At 34.5% G+C, this 19,549-nt stretch overlaps 1 protein-coding gene across 1 annotated transcript; it reads right to left on the bottom strand.

Moving 5' to 3' along the window:
* Nucleotides 1-11,397: 11,397 nt before the first annotated feature.
* Nucleotides 11,398-18,260, bottom strand: LOC8270301 (malonyl CoA-acyl carrier protein transacylase). Its single transcript, XM_002516313.4, has 10 exons — nt 17,804-18,260; nt 16,919-17,004; nt 16,716-16,782; nt 12,995-13,137; nt 12,710-12,758; nt 12,469-12,606; nt 12,297-12,377; nt 12,024-12,200; nt 11,864-11,950; nt 11,398-11,751 (listed from the first exon to the last, which is right to left on the bottom strand). Exons 1-10 carry the CDS (start codon nt 18,113-18,115, stop codon nt 11,689-11,691), a joined length of 1,203 nt encoding a protein of 400 aa, XP_002516359.1. The 5' UTR covers nt 18,116-18,260; the 3' UTR covers nt 11,398-11,688.
* Between the last annotated feature and the right edge of the window lie 1,289 nt (nt 18,261-19,549).

Below are 19,549 nucleotides of genomic sequence, written 5' to 3'. Positions count from 1 at the left end.
CTGCAATTAATTAACGGGAGTCAGGCTGCCAAAACTATATAATTTTTTTCCCGACTCTACAACACACCACAGATCACAATTTCCTCACAAACGGGTCCGACATAATATTTATTTCGACAACCAACCCACATAAAATTTTCTGGTATTTAAACTAATTCAACACAACTATATCTACCAGAAAACAACACAATAACTAATCATACTAATTAATTATAATATTTATATTTAAGTCACAATTAATTAAATTAAATTATCTATAACTGGTGATTAATAGCAACAATATTTTCTATAATTATAAAATAATTTTTAAGGTCCAAATAAAATTATACCGAGCCGAAAATCTAAAATTCTGCTCATCCAGAAACACCAGGGTCTCACAACCAATACTACCAACGGTGTCAGAATTCGAATCCAGAAGCGTCTACGCAAAGCTTGAGCTGCAGGGAGTCCAAAAACGTAAGAGTTTTGGCCAAAAACTAGTCGGAAGCCACCAGATTGAGGCCGAAAAGGCGCTGCTCCGATGAGGCTTCACTAAGCTTGCCGGTGATGGAAAATGAAGGGGGAAGATTGGCTCAGGGGTTTTCAATGTTGAGGAGCTTGATTCCAGCGTCGGACAAGCAATTAATGGATAGCAGGCAGCTGGACTAGCGTCGGCAGCTCCTTCTCTTTCTCGCTTGACGTCGGCAGCGAGTGGGAAGGAAGAAAGAGAAGCAGCGGGCGGCGACGGAGGGAAAGGAAGGTCGACGGGAGCTAGTTCAGCATAGGCGGGGGGGAGAAGAGCTGAACGACGACGGGAGAAAGAGGGGAGGGAAAGAGGAAGGAAGGAGAATGAGGGGGGGGGGGGGGGCGGAAGGAAGAAAAAGAAGCAAAATTATTATTATTATATATAATATATATTTTTTAATAATAATAATAATATTTATTATTATTTTTTTTTCTCCGGTATTACATTCGATTGTCACGACCCGATTTGTAGGCCCGTGACCAGCGCTAGGAAATAGATAAGCATAAGGCCACCGAAATCCATAACAAGTCTGACTAATAAATAACTTAATTAAGATATGATTTTATCCAATATATCAATATTTCATTAATATAAATTATAATAGAATTTATATTGATTCATCAGCAATAATAAAGTTAACACGCCATCAGGTTGTTCATCATATCGAATAGAAATAATAAGTCTGAATACGAATACATCAGAGTATCTAAAACTTTACATAGTTAGAAATACAAGAAAAATAGTTATATTAAGCCCGAGGAAGGAAAGAGTCAGGCTGCCAAAATGAGAGGAACTGTGAATAACCTAATTGTCCCTTGAAAAATTTAATTTGAGACTATCAGTCTCGAGAGTGAGTTAAAATCATATAATCCAAAACAAATACAACTATCATAATAAAATAATTAAAATGCGCGTTATGTCAATATTTTAGAAATTTTCAATTTAATAAATATATGATAAGAACATCAGTAGAACCTATACTCCAATTTTATCAGCCTATCAACTCTCTTATTTCCAGTAAGACTGGCGCCCAGAGAGCAAAGCTCGACCAGGGTCTTTAAATTCCGTATGATCACTTAATTACTAATATACCCGATGTCTAGAGAGCGATACTCGACCAGGGTCCTTTCCTCCGGTGAATCATAATTTTCGTAAGCCAGAGAGCGATGCTCAATTAGGGTTAAGTCACATAAATATTCTCCTGTTACGTGTTTCTGATTTATACCGGTGTGCATGCGGTCCTGATACAACCCATCAAGTGACATGTTTTACTACCATCTCATCCCGAGTTACAGTACAATCTTAGCATCAAAATATTAAAATAACATAAATCATAGACAATCATAGAATTACTCAATTTAATATTAAATGCTAAAATTGAATAGTATCGGATTAAATGAAATTATGGTTATATGCACTATTCATAGTTAATATAATAATAGTGATAAAATACTGGCAATTAAGATAGTAATAATATTAATGATAAAAAGATATTAATAACAATAATTAAGTAACATTGTATTATATACGACTTTAACTCACAATTCTGTTGAATTTCCTTTAGCTGCTCTTACGCCTTTGGTGAAGCTGGTTGAAATATCAGATTATTTATTCACATAAATAATTCAATCAATCAATAAATAAAAATATTAGATAAATAACCCTAGGCCTAGACTTTTAGATTTGACTGTTTAAGAATCCCAACTTGGAAATTCTATCGAAATTCAGTAGAACCTCTTCTAAAATATAGACATTTACCCCATGTACAACGGGTCCAGAACCTGCTAAAAACACTTCTAATATTCATCAAATATTTAACAGCAATGGAGTCACCCATATCTGCATCATTTTTCCGACTCTGTAAGTTCACAACGAATAAATAACAGTCCGGCATTAATGTTTATTTCACAATCCAAATCACAAATAATTTTTCAAAATCTTAATTTAATTATTCATAGACACATTATTATAGAGCCAAATAATTTTTTTACTAATTAATCCATAATTTTTATAATTAATCTAATAATTAAGTAAACTAAATTAATTAATTATTTATAATTAATAATTAATGGTAATAATATTTTTTAAAATTTTTAATTAATTTATCGAGTCTAAATAAATTTTAACCAGCAAAAATTCCAAAATTCTGTGCGTCCGAAAAACACCTTGGTCCAAAAGCCAATACAGTCAACAGTGTCAGAATTCGAATCTGGAGAATCCTACGCGAAGGTTGAGATGCATGGAGTCAAAATACAGAAAAATTGCAGCCTAATTCTTATCGAAAAATGCCAGATCTAGGTGGAGAAGAATTTACTCCAGTGTGGCTTGAATGAGCTGGACGCGACTGTTCGATGGCGAGATGGGGCTCTCCTAAGATTTTGGAGGGTGGGGAAGCCGATTCCAGGGCCAATTTGGTCAGAAAATGCTAGCAGGTAGCTGGTCTAGCACCAGTAGTGAGGAGGAACATTTTCTCCTCCACTTTACTTCGATTTTCCAGTGAGAAATAAAGGAGTAGATTGGTGTCCACAAGGGAAGAGGAAGAAGAGGGAGAGGAGATGCTGGGTGGTGGTGCAGGTGGCTGGAAATAGTGAAAATAGAGAAGAAGGTGGGTGGTGGCGTTGAGGAAGGAAGAAAGAAAGTGGAAAAGGATGGTCCTTGTTGCTGGGACCAAAAGCAACATTTTTTTATAAATAAGATGCCCGTAAACCCGATTTTGGAGGGTAGGAATCTTTCATCTCTTGCTCGGTCTCTTAAGTACATTCATCGTTAGAATGGTTTCGCCACAACACCTTAATCATCGGTATAACCTTAGAGCGAAGTTGGTGAACTTGTGTGTCCACGATCATGACTGTTTGCTCCTAATAAGTCAAGTTTTCAGTCACTTCCACATACTGAGGTTGCAACACATGCGAAGGATCTGAAATATACTCTCTCAACATAGATATATGAAACACCAGATGCACATGCGAGAAATTCGACGACAAATCTAACTTATGTACTACCTCTATAATCTTGTCGATAATCTTGAAGGGTCCCATGTAATGTGGAGCTAACTTGCCCTTCTTAACAAACCGCATCACACATCGCATAGGAAGTACCTTTATGAATACATACTCCCTGATACTGAACTCCACGTGCTTCCTCTTCGGATCTGCATACCTCTTCTGTCTACTAAAAGTTGTCTTCGGTCTTTCACAGATGATTGAAATCTTTTTTGAAGTAATCTGAACCAACTATGGTCCTACTAACTCCGCTCACCTAGTACTTCCCAATAGATAAGAGATCTGCACTTCTGCCATATAAGGCCTTAGAAGGAGTCATCTCGATGCTTGCATGATAACTATTATTATAAGCAACTCAATCAATGACAAGTATCAATCCCACTGACTACTAAAATCCATAACACATATCTTAAGCATATCTTCCAAGGTCTGAATTATCCTTTATGACTGACCATCACTCTAGTGGTGGAAAACTCTGCTGAAGTCCAATTTGGTATCAAGCTCTTCTTGTAGTTTTCTTTAAAACCTCGAAGTAAATTGTGGTCCTTTATTAGACCTTACAGAAATAGGAACTCCGTGAAGACTTGCAATCCTTTCTAGATACACCCTTGCATATTTAGCCACTGAATAAGTAGTCTTCATGGGTAGAAAGTGTGCTAACTTAGTCAACTGGTCCATAATCATCCAGATAGAGTCAATATCCTATCGAAGTCTTATGCAAACCTGGCACAAAATCCATAGTAATCCTTTTATATTTCCACGTTGGTATACGAAGTGGCTGCAATAACTCTGACAGCTTCTGGTACTTTAGTTTAACCTGCTGACACATCAAACACTTAAAAAAAACTCTGCCACATCCTTTTTCATCCCGTTCCATTAATAAATGCCTTTCAAATCATGGTACATCTTGGTAGAACCTGGGTGGACACCATAAGCTGTGCAGTAAGCCTTTTCTAAAATCTCCTTCTAAGATTGTCCATGTTAGGAACACACAACCGAGTGCCCATTCCGAGAGTACCATCTTCATCTATAATAAAACAATCGGCCTGACCTTGTTGCACCTCTTTTCAGATTTTCTTTTCTTAACTGCGATCATGACTTTGAGCTGACTTGATCTTGTTAATAAGTACGGATTAAACCTTGAAATGCGCTAACATCATTCCTAATCCCAATATCTCTAACTGTAATCCTTGATCATACAATTCATACAACTCTTTAGTCAGAGGTCTTTTCTCCATTCTGATATGAGCAAGGCTACCCGCTGACTTCCTACTTTAAGCATCTACTACTACATTTTCTTTACATGGATGGTAAAGAATGACACAATCATAATCCTTCAGAACCTTCAACCATCTTCTCTACCTTAGATTCAACTCCTTCTGCTACAATATATACTTCAAACTCTTGTGATCTGCATATATATAGTCTCCCCGTAGAGATAGTGTGTCCAAATTTTAAAGGCAAAAATTACTGTTGCCATCTCCAAGTCATGAGTAGGGCAAGCCACTACCTTACCATGGTGCATTAAAACATAATCCAAACCCACTCTAGAAGCGGCACAATACACCGTAAGACCACTAGTTCCAGATGGTAAGGTCAACATTGGAGCTGAAGTCTAACAATCATTCAACATCTGAAAGCTTCCTTCACACTCATCGGTCCACTAAAACCTGACATTCTTCTGAGTCAATCTAGTTAAAGGTGTTGCTATTCTTGAAAAGTCTTGGACGAATCGGCGTTAGTAGCCTGCCAATCCTAGAAAACTGTGAACTTCTGTTACCGTGGTTGGTCTCTGCCTCCACTTTCTTGGGATCCACTTGAATACCCTCTCTAGACACCATATGTCTTAGAAAACCTACACTTTCCAACCAAGACATGCATTTGGAGAATTTAGCGTATACTGATTCTCTCCCAAAGTTTGTAAAACTGAACTCAAATTTTGTGCATGTTTATCTTCACTTCTAAGATGCATTAATATAACATCAATAAACACAATTATAAAGCAGTCCAGAATTGCTTAAACACCCTGCTTATCAAAATCCATAAAGGCTGGAGGCCTATTGGTGAGTCCAAATGACATCATTAAGGACTCATTAACACCCATAGCGAATCCTGAATGCTATCTTGGGGCACATCCTGATCACGCATCTTTAACTGATGATATCCAGATTTAAAATAACTCTTAGGGGAGACATGTTGCACCCTGAAGCTAATCGTACAAATCATCAATGCAGGGAAGCAGACACTTGATACGAATGGTCACTTTATTTAGCTGCATGCAATCAATACAAAGATGCAAGAAACCATCATTCTTCTTCACAACCAAAACTTGAGCGCCCCAAAAAGATTTACTAGGTCTGATGAGACCCTTATCCAAAAGGTCCAACAACTGCTCTTTAAGCTCCTTTAACTCTGTTAGTGCCATCCTAGAAGGTAGCAAGAAAATGGAAGTTGTTCTGAGTATAGTATCAATGTGAAACTTAATCTCTCGGTCAGTGATAGTACTAGAAGCTCCTTTGGGAAGACAATAAGATACCACAGACAACATGAACATTCTCCATTACACTCTTTCCTGATGACGTGTCCTTTACACGTACTGGATATCCCTGAATCCACATTGTAGCATTTGTCTAGTCGTGATAGTTGATACTAGATCATATGGGTGTTCAAATCCTGTCACCCTAAAACAGAACTTTACATCGCTTGGAAGCTTAAAAGTCACATTCTCTTCTCTACAATACAAAGTGGCGCATTCTGAACCCACTAATCCATTCTTATAGTAACTAAGCCCGTCTTCCAGAGATCCTCAAGCTAAACACAATTTACTTTGAAAGAATTATCTATTTGTTTATTTATTTAAATTATTATTAATAATTATTATTATTATCTTGAAAAATATTTTTATAAAATCATAAAATCTCTAGTCATTTTCTTTTTATAAAATTCTACAATATTGCGTACTAGGATGATGATACCCCTCATCAGCAAAGGATTACAACACATGATTCTGATATAATATGCATTAACATAAAATGCATGGTGTATGATGCATGTCCTAAAAATAAGTTATGGTGCTTATGGTATACTAAACTCGACATTTAATGTGCATGTCTAATAGTGAAATGCCATAAAGAGTTTCTTTGCGGGACTGGGCATAAAATTGTATTTTAAAGCACTTTTATTTTACTTATAAAAATAAGTAGTGTTCACTTAAGCTTCTCTAGATTTCGAGCATCCAAAAGATATATACTAACCATTATTCTTATTCTTTTTACAACCATATATGATATGACCTCTGCTCGATATTCTAAGTACTAAATTTTACTCATTAAGGCGAAACCATATGTAATAATGAGACAATTTATGGCATGACCGTAACTACACTTTGCACCAACCCTAAATTGTATTGACCACCACCAAAACAACAATTAAAGAATTTAAGGCTGGTCTGCACTAATCACCTGTAGAAATGACAATGGGTCTATCGTGCCTTCTAACATCTCGTAAAAAAAAGTGCATCAACTCATCAAAAAAATTTTGACCTTGTTATCGCAACTGCTCTTATCCTCAATACAGTATCAAAGAGAAGCTCACAAGTCAATAAAGAAACAACAAACTCTCTAACGGTAAACGCTGAGACTAGAGTCAATGAAAACAAAAAAAGATGGACTTGATCCTAGCTACATAGTACCAAGAATGCTAACCTAGGCCGAAGGAAATCTAAACCTAGGCTCTAATTCTAACTTTGTCACGACCCCTTCTGTAGGCCCGTGACCGGCGCTAGAAAATGGATAAGCATAAGGCCGGAAAAATCTATAGCAAGTCTGACTAAATAATAACTTAATTAAAATATGATTTTATCCAATATATCAATATTTCATCCACACAATTATAATATAATTTATACTGATTCATTAGCAACAATAAAGTTAATACTTCATCAGGTTGTTCATCATGTCGAATAGAAATAATAAGTCTGAATCTGAATGCGAATACTGCAGAGTATCTAGAATTTTACATAATTAGAAATATAAGCAAAATAGTTATGTTAAGCTCGAGGAAGGAAAGAGTTGGGCTGCCAAAATAAGAGGAACTGCAAATAACCTAGCTGTCCCCTAAAAAATTTAATTTGAGACTGTCAGTATCGAGAATGAGTTAAAATCATATAATCCAAAACAAATACAACCATCATTATAAAATAATTATTTAAATAAATATAAACTATCATGAAATAATTAAAATATGTGTCATGTCATATTTCAGAAAATCTTAATTTAATAAATACATGATGAGAACATTAGTAGAACCCTATACTCCAATTCTATCAGCCAATCGACTTATTTTCAATAAAACTAGCGCCCAGAGAGCAAAGCTCGACCAAAGTCTTTAAATATAGTCTAATCACTTAATTACCAATATAGCTGGCGCCCAGAGAGCGATGCTCGACCAAAGTCTTTCCTTCGGCAAATCATAATTTGCGTAAGCCAGAGAGCGATGCTCGACCAGGCCATGTCACATAAATATTCTCTTGTTACGTGTCTCTGATTTATACCAGTGCGCATGCAGTCCTGATGCAACCCATCAGGTGGCATGTTGTACTATCGTCTCATCCCGAGTTACAGTACAATCTTAGCATCAATAATATTATAATAACATAAGACAATCATAAAATTACTCTATTTAATGTTAAATGCTAAAATTGAATAGCATCGGATTAAATGAAATTATGGTTTTATGCATTATTAATAGTAAATATAATAATAGTGATAAAATAGTGGCAATTAAGATAGTAATAAAATTAATGATAATAATAATAATTAAATAACATTGTATTAGATAGTGATATAACACATGCACCGTTGATTATACGACTTTAACTCACAATTCTATTGAATTCCTTTAGCTGCTCCTACGCCTTTGGCAAAGCAGGCTGAACTGTCGGATTATCTATTTATAGAAATAGTTCAATCAATAAATAAAAAAAATATTTGATAAATAACCCTAGGCCAGACTTTTAGATTTGGCTGTCTAAAAATCCTGACTTGAAAATTCTATCGAAAATTCGGCAGAACCTCTCTTTCAATATGGACATTTACCCCTCATACAATGAGTCCATAACCTGCTAAAAATACTTCTAATATTCATCAAATATTGGAGTCACCCATATCTGTATCATCTTTCCAATTCCGCAACACAACACAAATCACAACAAATAAATAATAATCTGATATTAATATTTATTTCACAATCCGAATCTCAAATAAATTTTTAGAATTTTAATTTAATTATTCATAGCCACAATTATTACAGAGCCAAATAATTTTTTTCTATTAATTAATCCATAATATTTATAATTAATCTAACAATTAATTTAACTAAATTAATTAATTATTTATAATTAATAATTAATGGTGATAATATTTTCTAAAATTTTTTATTAATTTATTGAATTCAAATAAATTTTTACTAGTGAAAAAATTTAGAATTCTGCACGTCTGAAAAACAGCGAGATCTAAAAGCAGTATAGTCAACGGTGTCGGAATTCGAATACGAAGGAGCCTACGCGAAGCTTGAGATGCAGCCTAATTCTCATCGGAAAATGCCAGATCTAGTGGAGAAGAATTTGCTCTGGTGTGGCTTGGATGAGCTGGAAGCGACTGTTCGATGGTGAGGAGGGGTTGTCCTAAGATTTTGGAGGGTGGGTAAGCCGATTCCAGGTGGCTGGTCTAGCACCGGTTGCGAGAAGGAACGCTTTCTCCTCCACTTTACTTCAATTTTCCGATAAGAAATAAATGAGAAGGTTAGTGTCGGCAAGGGAAGAAGAAGAAGAGAGAGAGAAGATGCTGGGTGGTGGTGCAGGTGGCTGAAAATGGTGAAAATGGAGAAGAAGGTGAATGGTGGTGTCGGGGAAGGAAGAAAGAAAGGGAAAAGATATGGGTCCTTGTTGCAGGGACCAAAAGCAACATTCTTTTTATAAATAAGATGCCTTAAACCTCTTATTACTATTTTGCTACAGTAACATCCATTAGATCAATTATTTTATTTATTTATACTCATATACACATGTATATACTTTAACATGATATTTAGTTAAAATACATTAATATTAGTTTTAAACATATTAAAATTATAATTCACTGTTGCAATAGACAATAAATATTATAATCTAGGTCCATTTTATATTTTAAAAATAAATATACATATTAAAATTAATTTAATAAAATATTGACTTATATTTTTTGTTATTATTTTTTTTATCAAGAAAATTTAAAATATACCAAATAATATGATTATTTGAAAAAAGAATTAAATGGTGCTTATATTAATCGGTTATTAAAATATTTTATTAAATACTCAATATAACTTTGAAATATTTATTTACCAAAATGCATACAAAATAAATTAAAATTAAAATTTAAAAATTATGGGTATTACATCGATATACTTTTAGAAAATGATATAATAAATTATCTACTAAAACTAATATAATATAATTTTTAGAACTTTTTATATACTAAAATTTTATATTATTAGTGAATGCAACTAAATTTTTTTGCAGATTTGACAAAGAATTTCATCAATATTTAATTGATAATTCCATAACCAAGAATTTTATGTTTTTATAATGGATATCAATATTCATCATTCATAGGATAATATTCATTATTTACTTTAATAATGTTCATTTTGTATTTTGTCAATTTTTAAATGTTGATTATTTTAATGAAGTATGTTCATCATTTATGATCTACATATTTATTAATTTATTCTCGTCAATTCAGTAGTTATAACTTTATATATATTCCTCAAATCATTATGAAATATTTTTTTTCAAATGAAAATGGTATTGATTTTTTACGATAATTAGATTCATTATATTTGTGATGCATATATTAAAATATTTTTATGATTAATAAAAATATTTATCATTTATCGACATAATATTTATTTGTTTATTAATAGATGTTCATTATTAATGAATATAATATTTATTAATTTATTTAAAATGATATATATGATGTAGACATAATATAAATTGTATTTACAATCAATAAATAGAAAAATAATTATCTTATATTTTTATACTATAAAATAAATATTTTTTCAGTAAAATAAATTAATAAACAATGAACATTCAATGCATGTTGAATTTTAACATAAGTTAATGAGTATTTAATACTAATTTAATGAACATAATTTTTGTTTTTAGAAGATGTGTTAAAGTTGTAAAGCACGTGTTGTACCACACTACGTAGTCCGGATGCAAGATATAAGGCGCCAGCTATCATAATCCAATGGATCCATAAGGACTAGTGGGCTTAATGCTGCCTTATCCGCATCAAATGTAATTCTTACAAAACTGCCTTAGGTAAGTATGCTGTACTGGGGATGTTCGTGACAGGCATTCTGAAAGGCAGAATAAAGTCATTTTCAGGCTCATAAAACCAACATATGAATGGAATGAGGTAGTATTCACGTGCCAGTGTATCCACTATGGACAAATTCGTTGAATCTTTTGCTCAGTGAAGTATTGACTCGCTCTATCCAAACCTCTTTGTGTGGTATGCATGATGGAAAAACCTTTGGCTAAATAATGACTACTTATATAATTCTCTGCTCGAATTAGTTTTTAATTCTTAAAAAAAAAATTTCTTTTGATATTTTTCAGAATGTTTTAGTATGCTTTTTCGAATCTAACTTCTGGAAACTGCTACAAAATCCAGCTTCTTCTAAACTCTATTTTAAAAATCACTTATAACAACTTAAAATAAAAATCATAATAGGCCTTCGTGCCATCCTAAATGCTGGCTAAAAGGTACAAGACATTATCTATGGATTCATAAGTAGCCATCTATTAGTTTAACATGGTAGAGTTAACACAAGAAAATCTCGATCCAAAATGGATTTATAACTAGCCATCTATTATTTCACATGGCAGAGTGATCTCAACTAACAAGTCTCTAATACATGCTAATCTCAAATCAAAACTGAAGTTCAAAAATATTTGAGGACAAGGTGCAAACTGGTTGTTTCCTGGTTTTTGCAGGAAAGTTTAACCTCTGAATGTCATTCTTTCCTGGAACTAATGGAATGAGTAAACGAGAGCTCTCTGCGCCCAGTGCTACAGCTACATTAGTACACTGATTAGGAACCACTTGAGACACACATCAGGTTATCCACTCAAGCACCTACGTTCTCAATGTCAGCACCCTTGTCCATTCTCTTAACAATGCCAGCAATTACCTGACAATATCATTCAAAAAAAAAAACTTAAGAATTGAGACATCTCAAGAGCTTATAATAAAATGCCTTATTACTCTTCAGCTCCAATTATGTAAGTTGATGACAAGTATACCTTTCCAGGTCCTAATTCATAACCCTTCTTCAGCCCTTTAGTTAGAAGAGTCTTCACTGTTGTTTCCCATTGAACAGGAGAAATCACCTATAATTTGGCATTTAGCTTTCAATTACTATTTCTGACTTTATTAGGGAGAAACAAGTTCTAAGTAGCTTACTTGGCGTGCCAATATCTTCTTGATTGTGGCAGGATCTGAATGTGGCTGAGCATCAACATTGGATATAACTGGTATTCTTGGAGGCATTAATGCTGTTGCTGCCAATGCTGCTTCCAATCTTGATACGGCTGGTTCCATGAAACTTGTATGAAAAGCACCAGCAACAGCAAGCCGCACCTAAGATAAGTGGAACGTATTGTTAATTGTATAATAGCAGAAAAATTTAAATATGGAGAGTTACCGTCATTCAATCTTTAGTGCGGGGAGAATTACCGTCATTCGAGCTTTAAATGACTTTGCCTTGGCTTCTACTGCTTCCACCCCCTTCACACCTCCAGATACAGCATAATTCCCCTGAAAGTAAATGGTCTTAGGTATATAAACTAACAAATAAATTTGTGAGTGGCAGCAGTTTCTAAAAGAACGGGATATGAAGGAACCTTACAGGACATAGGTAATTAGCAATCTGAACTCTATTAGCTTCATCAACTTCTTCATTTGCTGCATCACACAACTGTTGAACTTTCTCGGAGTCCAATCCTATGACACTGACCATAGCACTTTTTGCAGCATCAGCAGCTTCCTGAAGACAGTTTCATAAAAAGATACATTAGTAAGGGATGCCATATGCTGCTCAATACCATTTACTATTATAAGTCATGTGTTAACCAGCTAGGGATGCTTACCTGCATAGCTTGACCTCTCAGTTTGACCAACTTGAGTCCGTCTTCAAAGCTGAATAAGTAAAGATTAAACAAAAACAAAGAGAAGGATACATCAATCAAGGAAAAAATCAGCATAAAAAACACAGGAAACATTTGGTTATTGCTGTCAAAGAGAAGAATGAACAAAAGACAGGCATGCTTTGACTGCAAATCATTCACAATATATGAGAAGGATGAACAAGGAAAATGCATCTTCTTGATGTTGATTCAGTAGGTGTTCGCCAAAGTCATTAATTAGCTGCTCACCTGAAAGCTCCAGCAAATGCTAGAGCAGTATATTCTCCCAAGCTGAGACCACATGTGACATCAACTGAATCAATTATCTCTTGGCCTCCATCACGAGCGTGGAGAACTTCAACTGCAGCTAGACTTGTGACATAAATTGCAGGCTGCAGATATGCAATGTAAGATGCCAATCCCCAGTAATGGACTATGAATTGCAAATATTAGTTGATAACGACAATACAGAACATTTTAGCAGCAATACCGATAGACAACTAGTTTTGAACATTGTATCGTGTACCATGTCACTATCGGTATCAGTGTAACTATATCAGGCCATAACAGCTTTGCTATCTTGAATTTTGGAAAACATTGTGCAAAATTATCCAAATCAATAATAAATGAAAAGTAGAGTTCAATACGCAATACATGAAGTTAATAAATACCGAAAGAAGCATCTTCTTCACTTTTTTGATCACATTTTAGCAATTTATCCAAAAAATTAGCTTTTATCATTTTTGTTATATGTAGTTGTATTTGTTAAAGGGATTGCTTCATCATCCTAATCTTGTTAAAGGGATTACTTCATCATCCTAATCTCATTCCCTTTAGCTTCTGTATTTATCATGTATATAGGATATATCTCTTATTTTGTAGTCATTATCTCCTTATTCTTCTCTCTTCGTAACTCTACATATTTGTAACTATTGCATTATGTAGCATCAATGAGTAATATTTCCCAATCAATTACTGTTTCAATATGGTATCAGAGCCTCACTAAGAGCTCAATAAAAAAAGAAACGATTTTTTTTTTTATTCCTCAATATGGCGAGTTCTTCAGCATCTTCTTCATTCAATATCGCTGCTTCTCTTGCCACCACAACTACTCTTCTGCCAGCCCTTACATCGTCCACATCTACCATTTCTTCTACCTCCAACCATGCTTTTTGGATCAAATTGACATCTAAAAATTACTTCTCATGGAAGAGTAAATTCCTTCCTCTTTTGAATTATCATAAATTGACAAGTATTATTGATGGTAGTACTATTGCCCCACCAAAACTGCCTAACAAAAATGTTATTGGAAATAAGTGGGTGTATAGAAGAAAGAGATTGGCTAATGCACAGGTTGAGAGATACAAGGCACGTCTGGTAGCAAATGGTTTTACTCACAAGTCCGAGATTGATTATACTGAGACTTTTAGCCCTGTAGTCAAGGCTGCGACAACAATTAGAACAATCTTAGCCATTGCTACAATGCAGAATTGGACTATGAAACAGCTAGATGTATCCAATGCATTTTTGCAGGGAAACTTGAAGGAAGAAGTATATATGGAGTAACCACAAGGATTTGTAAATTCGGCATATCCTTCTTTTGTGTGCAAATTGAAAAAGTCCCTCTATGGTCTTAAACAAGCACCAAGAGAATGGTTTCAAAGACTGAGTAATTATTCACTCTCTCGGTTTTCAATCCTCCAAGGCCGACACTTCTATGTTCTTTCTTCATGATGTTCTAATCATCTATTTCTATTGTGCTATGTTGATGATTTGCTTGTAATAGGATCTCAAGGTGCTATGGTTGGTATATTCATTAAGAAATTACAGCAAGAATTTCCTGTTCAAGACATGAGCAACTTGCATTATTTTTTGGGAATTGAGGTTCAGCATATGCCACAGGGATTGCTACTCACACAATAGAAATATATTCAAGATTTGCTAACAAGACCGGTTTGCAGGATTCAAAACCATGTCTTACACCAATGGCAACGTCTCTTACTTTATCAAGGAATTCGGGCAGCCCTCTCATAGTTGGAGATGAGTATAGGAGTGTGGTAGAGGCTCTTCAATACTACTTAACTATGACAAGGCTAGATATTTCTTTTATGGTAAACAGATTGTGTCAATATATGCATGCTCCAATAGATGAACATTGGAAAGCAGTAAAAGGAAAATTTCGCTATCTCAAAGGATCAGCCTCAACAGGTTTTTTTTCTTGCTAAAAACTCTTATATGCAATTGCACTGTTTTTCCGATAGTGATTGGGGGAGTTGTGTGGATGATCGCCGGTCAACTAATGGTTATGGTATCTTTCTTAGTAAATCATTAATTTCTTTGATGGCAAATAAGCAACCAACAATTGGCCATTTATTAATAAAAAGTGAGTACAAGGCAATTGCTAATGCTACTTCATAAATTTTGTTGATTACTTCTTTGCTAAAGGAAATCGGCTTCTTAAGTTCATCAAAGATACTACTATGGTGTGATAATATTGGAGCAATCTATTTGATGGCTAATCCTGTTTTTCATGCTCGGACGAAGCACATAGAGCCTGATTTTCACTTTGTTAGGGACAAGTTCTACTGGGATTGCTTGATATTCGGTTCATCTCCACAGCAGATTAAATTGCTGATATATTTACCAAATCCTTGTCCACATCTTGGTTCCAATTTTTAAGGAACAAGCTGCGCCTACCTGAAGTGTCCATGGGTTTGCAAGGGGGAGTTAAAAGGGATTGCTTCATCATCCTAATCTTGTTAAAGGAATATATCTCTTATTTTATAGTCATTATCTCCTTATTCTTCTCTCTTTGTAACTCTATATATTTGTAACTATTGCATTACATAGCATCAATGAGAAACATTTTCTCAATCAATTACTGTTTCAATAGTATTACTATATTAAAAAAATTAAATTTCAATTAAGTTTAATAAGAAAATTAAAGTTTTCAAGTTTAACACCACTATCTCTAATTAAACAAGATGCATTACTAATATTTAATAAAAAAAGAAAAATAAAATATATCATATATCTGATTACATATTGGATTCAAGTAAAAAATAAAAAGTAGAATTAAGAGAATAACATAGAAAATTACTTGCAAAATCCAAGTATTCCTCAAATTAGACATCAATGGTACATAAAATTTATAATTTTTATTTTTTCCTTAATTTTTTTAAAATTAGGAAAAGAGATAAAGAAGAATGCAGGTACCCAGTTGGGATATAAGAAAATACTAAACACATAATACACTAATTGTAAGGACAAAGAAAAGGGAAAGAAGGGGGTGTTGATTGTCAAAGCCTACTAAAGGAATAGGATTCCATAAGTAATGATTTCATATCAAACAAAACAAAAAGAAAATGAAAGAAGAAAAAAAAAGGCAGCAATTTCTCTTTTTCTATTTTCTTCCCGGGCAACAGATATGGGCTGTTCAAATGGTCTGCATCATCCATATCAGCTGCAACAGATGACACAGACCCGAATAGATATGTTATTCCTCAATCCTTATCCTGTATCGCCCCTGTTCCATATTGGCCAACCAGAATATCGTTGTATGACAGTGGATATGGTAGGTAACGCCTAAAATTTGAAATCCTGATTAATTAGACTATTAAAATGTCACAAAAAATGAAGAGGAGACCTAATATGAATCAGCTCGAATGGGTCCATAAAGTGCAGTTAAAAGTTGAAAAGGGACGGAGGGAGAGAAAGAATGGAAAATGGACTGAAGGTGTAGCTTTTGGTATTTTTGAAAGATTGGCTCAACTGCTCGAACTAATTGGCATTTGACAAATCAATCATACTGGACAGAAAATTATGTAAGAAATATTTACATATTATCTTGAAGCTTAGCCTTTTAGAACTATATATATTGTACAGTGGCATGTTACCTTCTTACATTGGAAATGCTAAAGAACTTTGCCTAGACAATTAAGTATAAGGTAAAAGCTACAAGGCTGGATACCTGGCTGATCAAAGTTGAATCCAGCTTCTCTTTTGGACCACTGGTGCAGAGCTCTAAAAGATCATACCTGCATGCAACAGCTGAATTGACATCATCTATGATGACTAACAAGAAAATATTAGATTTTAGGCAAAAGATGCAGTTGTAAGTTCAATAAATTTTAAAATAAAAGAACAATTGTGTTGAATAATTAAGAATGCTACCCTAGTATATCATTCGCTTTCTTGAACAAGTTTACTGCAGCTGGCACACTTTGAGCATCCTTTCCCATGCCAACCGCTTGTGCACCCTAAAAGTATTCAGAGGACAAAAAAGAAAAAACATAAAAGAAAAGTTGCAATACTTATAAAAGAACACAATTTGAATGACAATCCCATATCACAAAATGATATAATTAGCTGCACACTAGGTAGATTGGACACTACATTAAATATATCTTAGTTCATACATTTTTCAAATTTGTTTCACTTTCCCCATTAACAAATAAATTATTTCAAATGAGTAAAACTCTCTACGCCAGGCTGAAAAAGGGTTACAAGCTTCAAAGCTAATAGAGCCACTGACATCAATCAAAGCTGCAATAATCTCATTCATTTAATTTCCCATTACAGGATAAATAACTAAAATGTGAAAAGCTCTTCAAATCTCGTACTGTTGGCTGTTGCAGAAGAGGCGTGCAGTAGACAGGAACCAAACTTTTGTTAATTTTACTCCTTATTCACATGTTTTCCAGTCCCTTACAGTCAAGTTTGGCAATTATCATTAGACACGTTAGACAGATAAGCATAATTGCTTACAGATATTTCCTTTTTCTAAGAAAAAAGAAATCCTCCTTCCACTAAATTCCGATTATGTGTACAAGCAGCAATGCCTTCTAGTAGTACACAATCCGAACCCACAACCAATTAACAGCATACTGCAATCTTTAGTTTTGTACGATTGAAGTTCTTAGTAAAACCAATAAATGCAATCACCTTCTTCAGTTCCAACAATTAAGAAACAGTTTCAACTAATGAAGCTACAAAAAATTAATGGGAAAAGACAAGGAAGATTTGCCAATTGGAAGGCAACCGAATAATAACACTGACCTGACCGGGAAACAAAAAAGCATAATTGGGCTTGTAATCCTTGAACAAGGCATCATCATCAACAACGCCAATTGTTTGAGATCCAACAGATACACTCATAAATACCTTAGATCGACCCAAATTTTTAATACCAAATGCTCGAATTCCATTCTTATTGAAAGAATCAGAGGAGGCGAAAGAGAGGGCTCTGAGAGAAGCGGAAGGGAGAGCGAGAGAAGAACAGGAAGCCATGATCAATGGTGATAATGATGAGCTTGAACGAGAGGAAACGGGTGTGAGTAGGATAAGAGGGTGGTGAAGAAGGGTGCGCATGCGATCTTTGTGCTGTGTGCTCTGTTATAACACCCACCGAGTGAGTAGGTTAGCGGAGTTTACAAAGAGAGACGTTGGAAATGGCTTGAAAACCAAAGTAAGTAGCCAACTGTATTTGCTAACTTCTAAGCACACTTTGAGCGATCAAGTTGTATTCTCACGTGCGAGAAAGTTTAAAGTGTAACTATCCACCATCAACTGTATAATAAAAGTCTTATGGATGAATATTGAAATTGAAATTAATTTGGATACATCGAATTACGGTTCCACCCCTTGCCACACACATCCCTCCTTAACAAAATGGTGTCGTTTAGAGTGGGTAGAAATACCTTTCCAATCTCAACAACTTATAGACATGTCCTAACATAGCAGATAGCCGGAAAACAAAAATGACGATCAAAGCGCAAACTGGGAGCATCATTTTATTTGATCTTCAAACGAGGATGGTATTCTCTTTCCATATCCCAAAGTGTAAAGGTTACAGCTCATGTGGCAGGTAGGAAAATACTGCAATTATCTATTAAAACGCTACTTTAAAGAGTATCATTAATTTAGGATAGTTGATACAAGGTTGGTTTTTCAATCAAGAAACAAGAAAACCATAATTATCAGTTAAGTGTCAATCAGTCAATATAAGATTGGCTAAAAGGTGTCCAGTTTTATTGCAACCCCTCTGAGTAAAGATGAAGGATTTAGAGAAAATCTCATTGTTGGACTAGAGAATATTCTTGATAATCATAACACCAGAAGTGAATGGGCTAGCTAAACCGTTGATAGCATCAATAACACCTTTGCAATCGCCTTCAAAAATGATGTTATTCCAGTCCTTAAAGAGAGCCCATAGAACTGCATCCCTTAAGGCTAAACTTTCAAGACAGTAAGGATCATCATGAAGGGGATACTTTTTGGCTTTAAATCTAGGAGAGAGCCCTCGAAATCTCATACAATAATCTCATAAGTACCTCGATTAGAAGTTACACCAACATCCACATTAATTATTATCCATCCCGAAGGAGGGGGCTTGTAAATATGATGATGATCATAATATGAATTGGAACAGGGAGCCAATAAAGGAAGGAGGGCGGCTTTAAATTCATATTGATAAACTTGGGCAGCTTTGGTGATTTTAGAAGATGATTTAAGGATCTTATCCAAGAGCAAGGCATTTCTAGCTTTCCATAGTTGCCACATTATGAAGATAGTTGAAGTGATTGCATCAGAATCAGAAAGAATTGAATTAAAATGCTTCCAAACCTCTCAAGCATTTGAATCTTGGACTTTATCAGAGGGCAAACTAAGATAAGATTGAAACCAAGTCATTTTAGCCGTTTTACAGTCAGAAGAAGGTGCACGATCGACTCTAGGGAGCCACATGAGGGGCAGAAGAGGGGGCTTATTGCACCTTTGCATAAATACTTTCCCAACAGAAACAGA

This window comes from Ricinus communis, chromosome 2 (genome assembly GCF_019578655.1).
Source record: "Ricinus communis isolate WT05 ecotype wild-type chromosome 2, ASM1957865v1, whole genome shotgun sequence".
NCBI lineage: Eukaryota > Viridiplantae > Streptophyta > Magnoliopsida > Malpighiales > Euphorbiaceae > Ricinus > Ricinus communis.
The sequence above is the reverse complement of the archived record's forward strand: the minus strand, read 5'-3'. Positions and strand labels throughout refer to the sequence as shown.

Excerpts from the sequence above, each read along its gene's own strand:
- LOC8270301 (XM_002516313.4), bottom strand. The coding sequence starts at position 18,115 with ATGCGCACCCTTCTTCACCACCCTCTTATCCTACTCACACCCGTTTCC. Across the intron at positions 17,005-17,803 it reads CTTTTTTGTTTCCCGGTCAG|GGTGCACAAGCGGTTGGCAT; the intron begins GTCAGTGTTATT and ends GAATACTTTTAG. Across the intron at positions 11,752-11,863 it reads ATGAATTAGGACCTGGAAAG|GTAATTGCTGGCATTGTTAA; the intron begins GTATACTTGTCA and ends TGATATTGTCAG.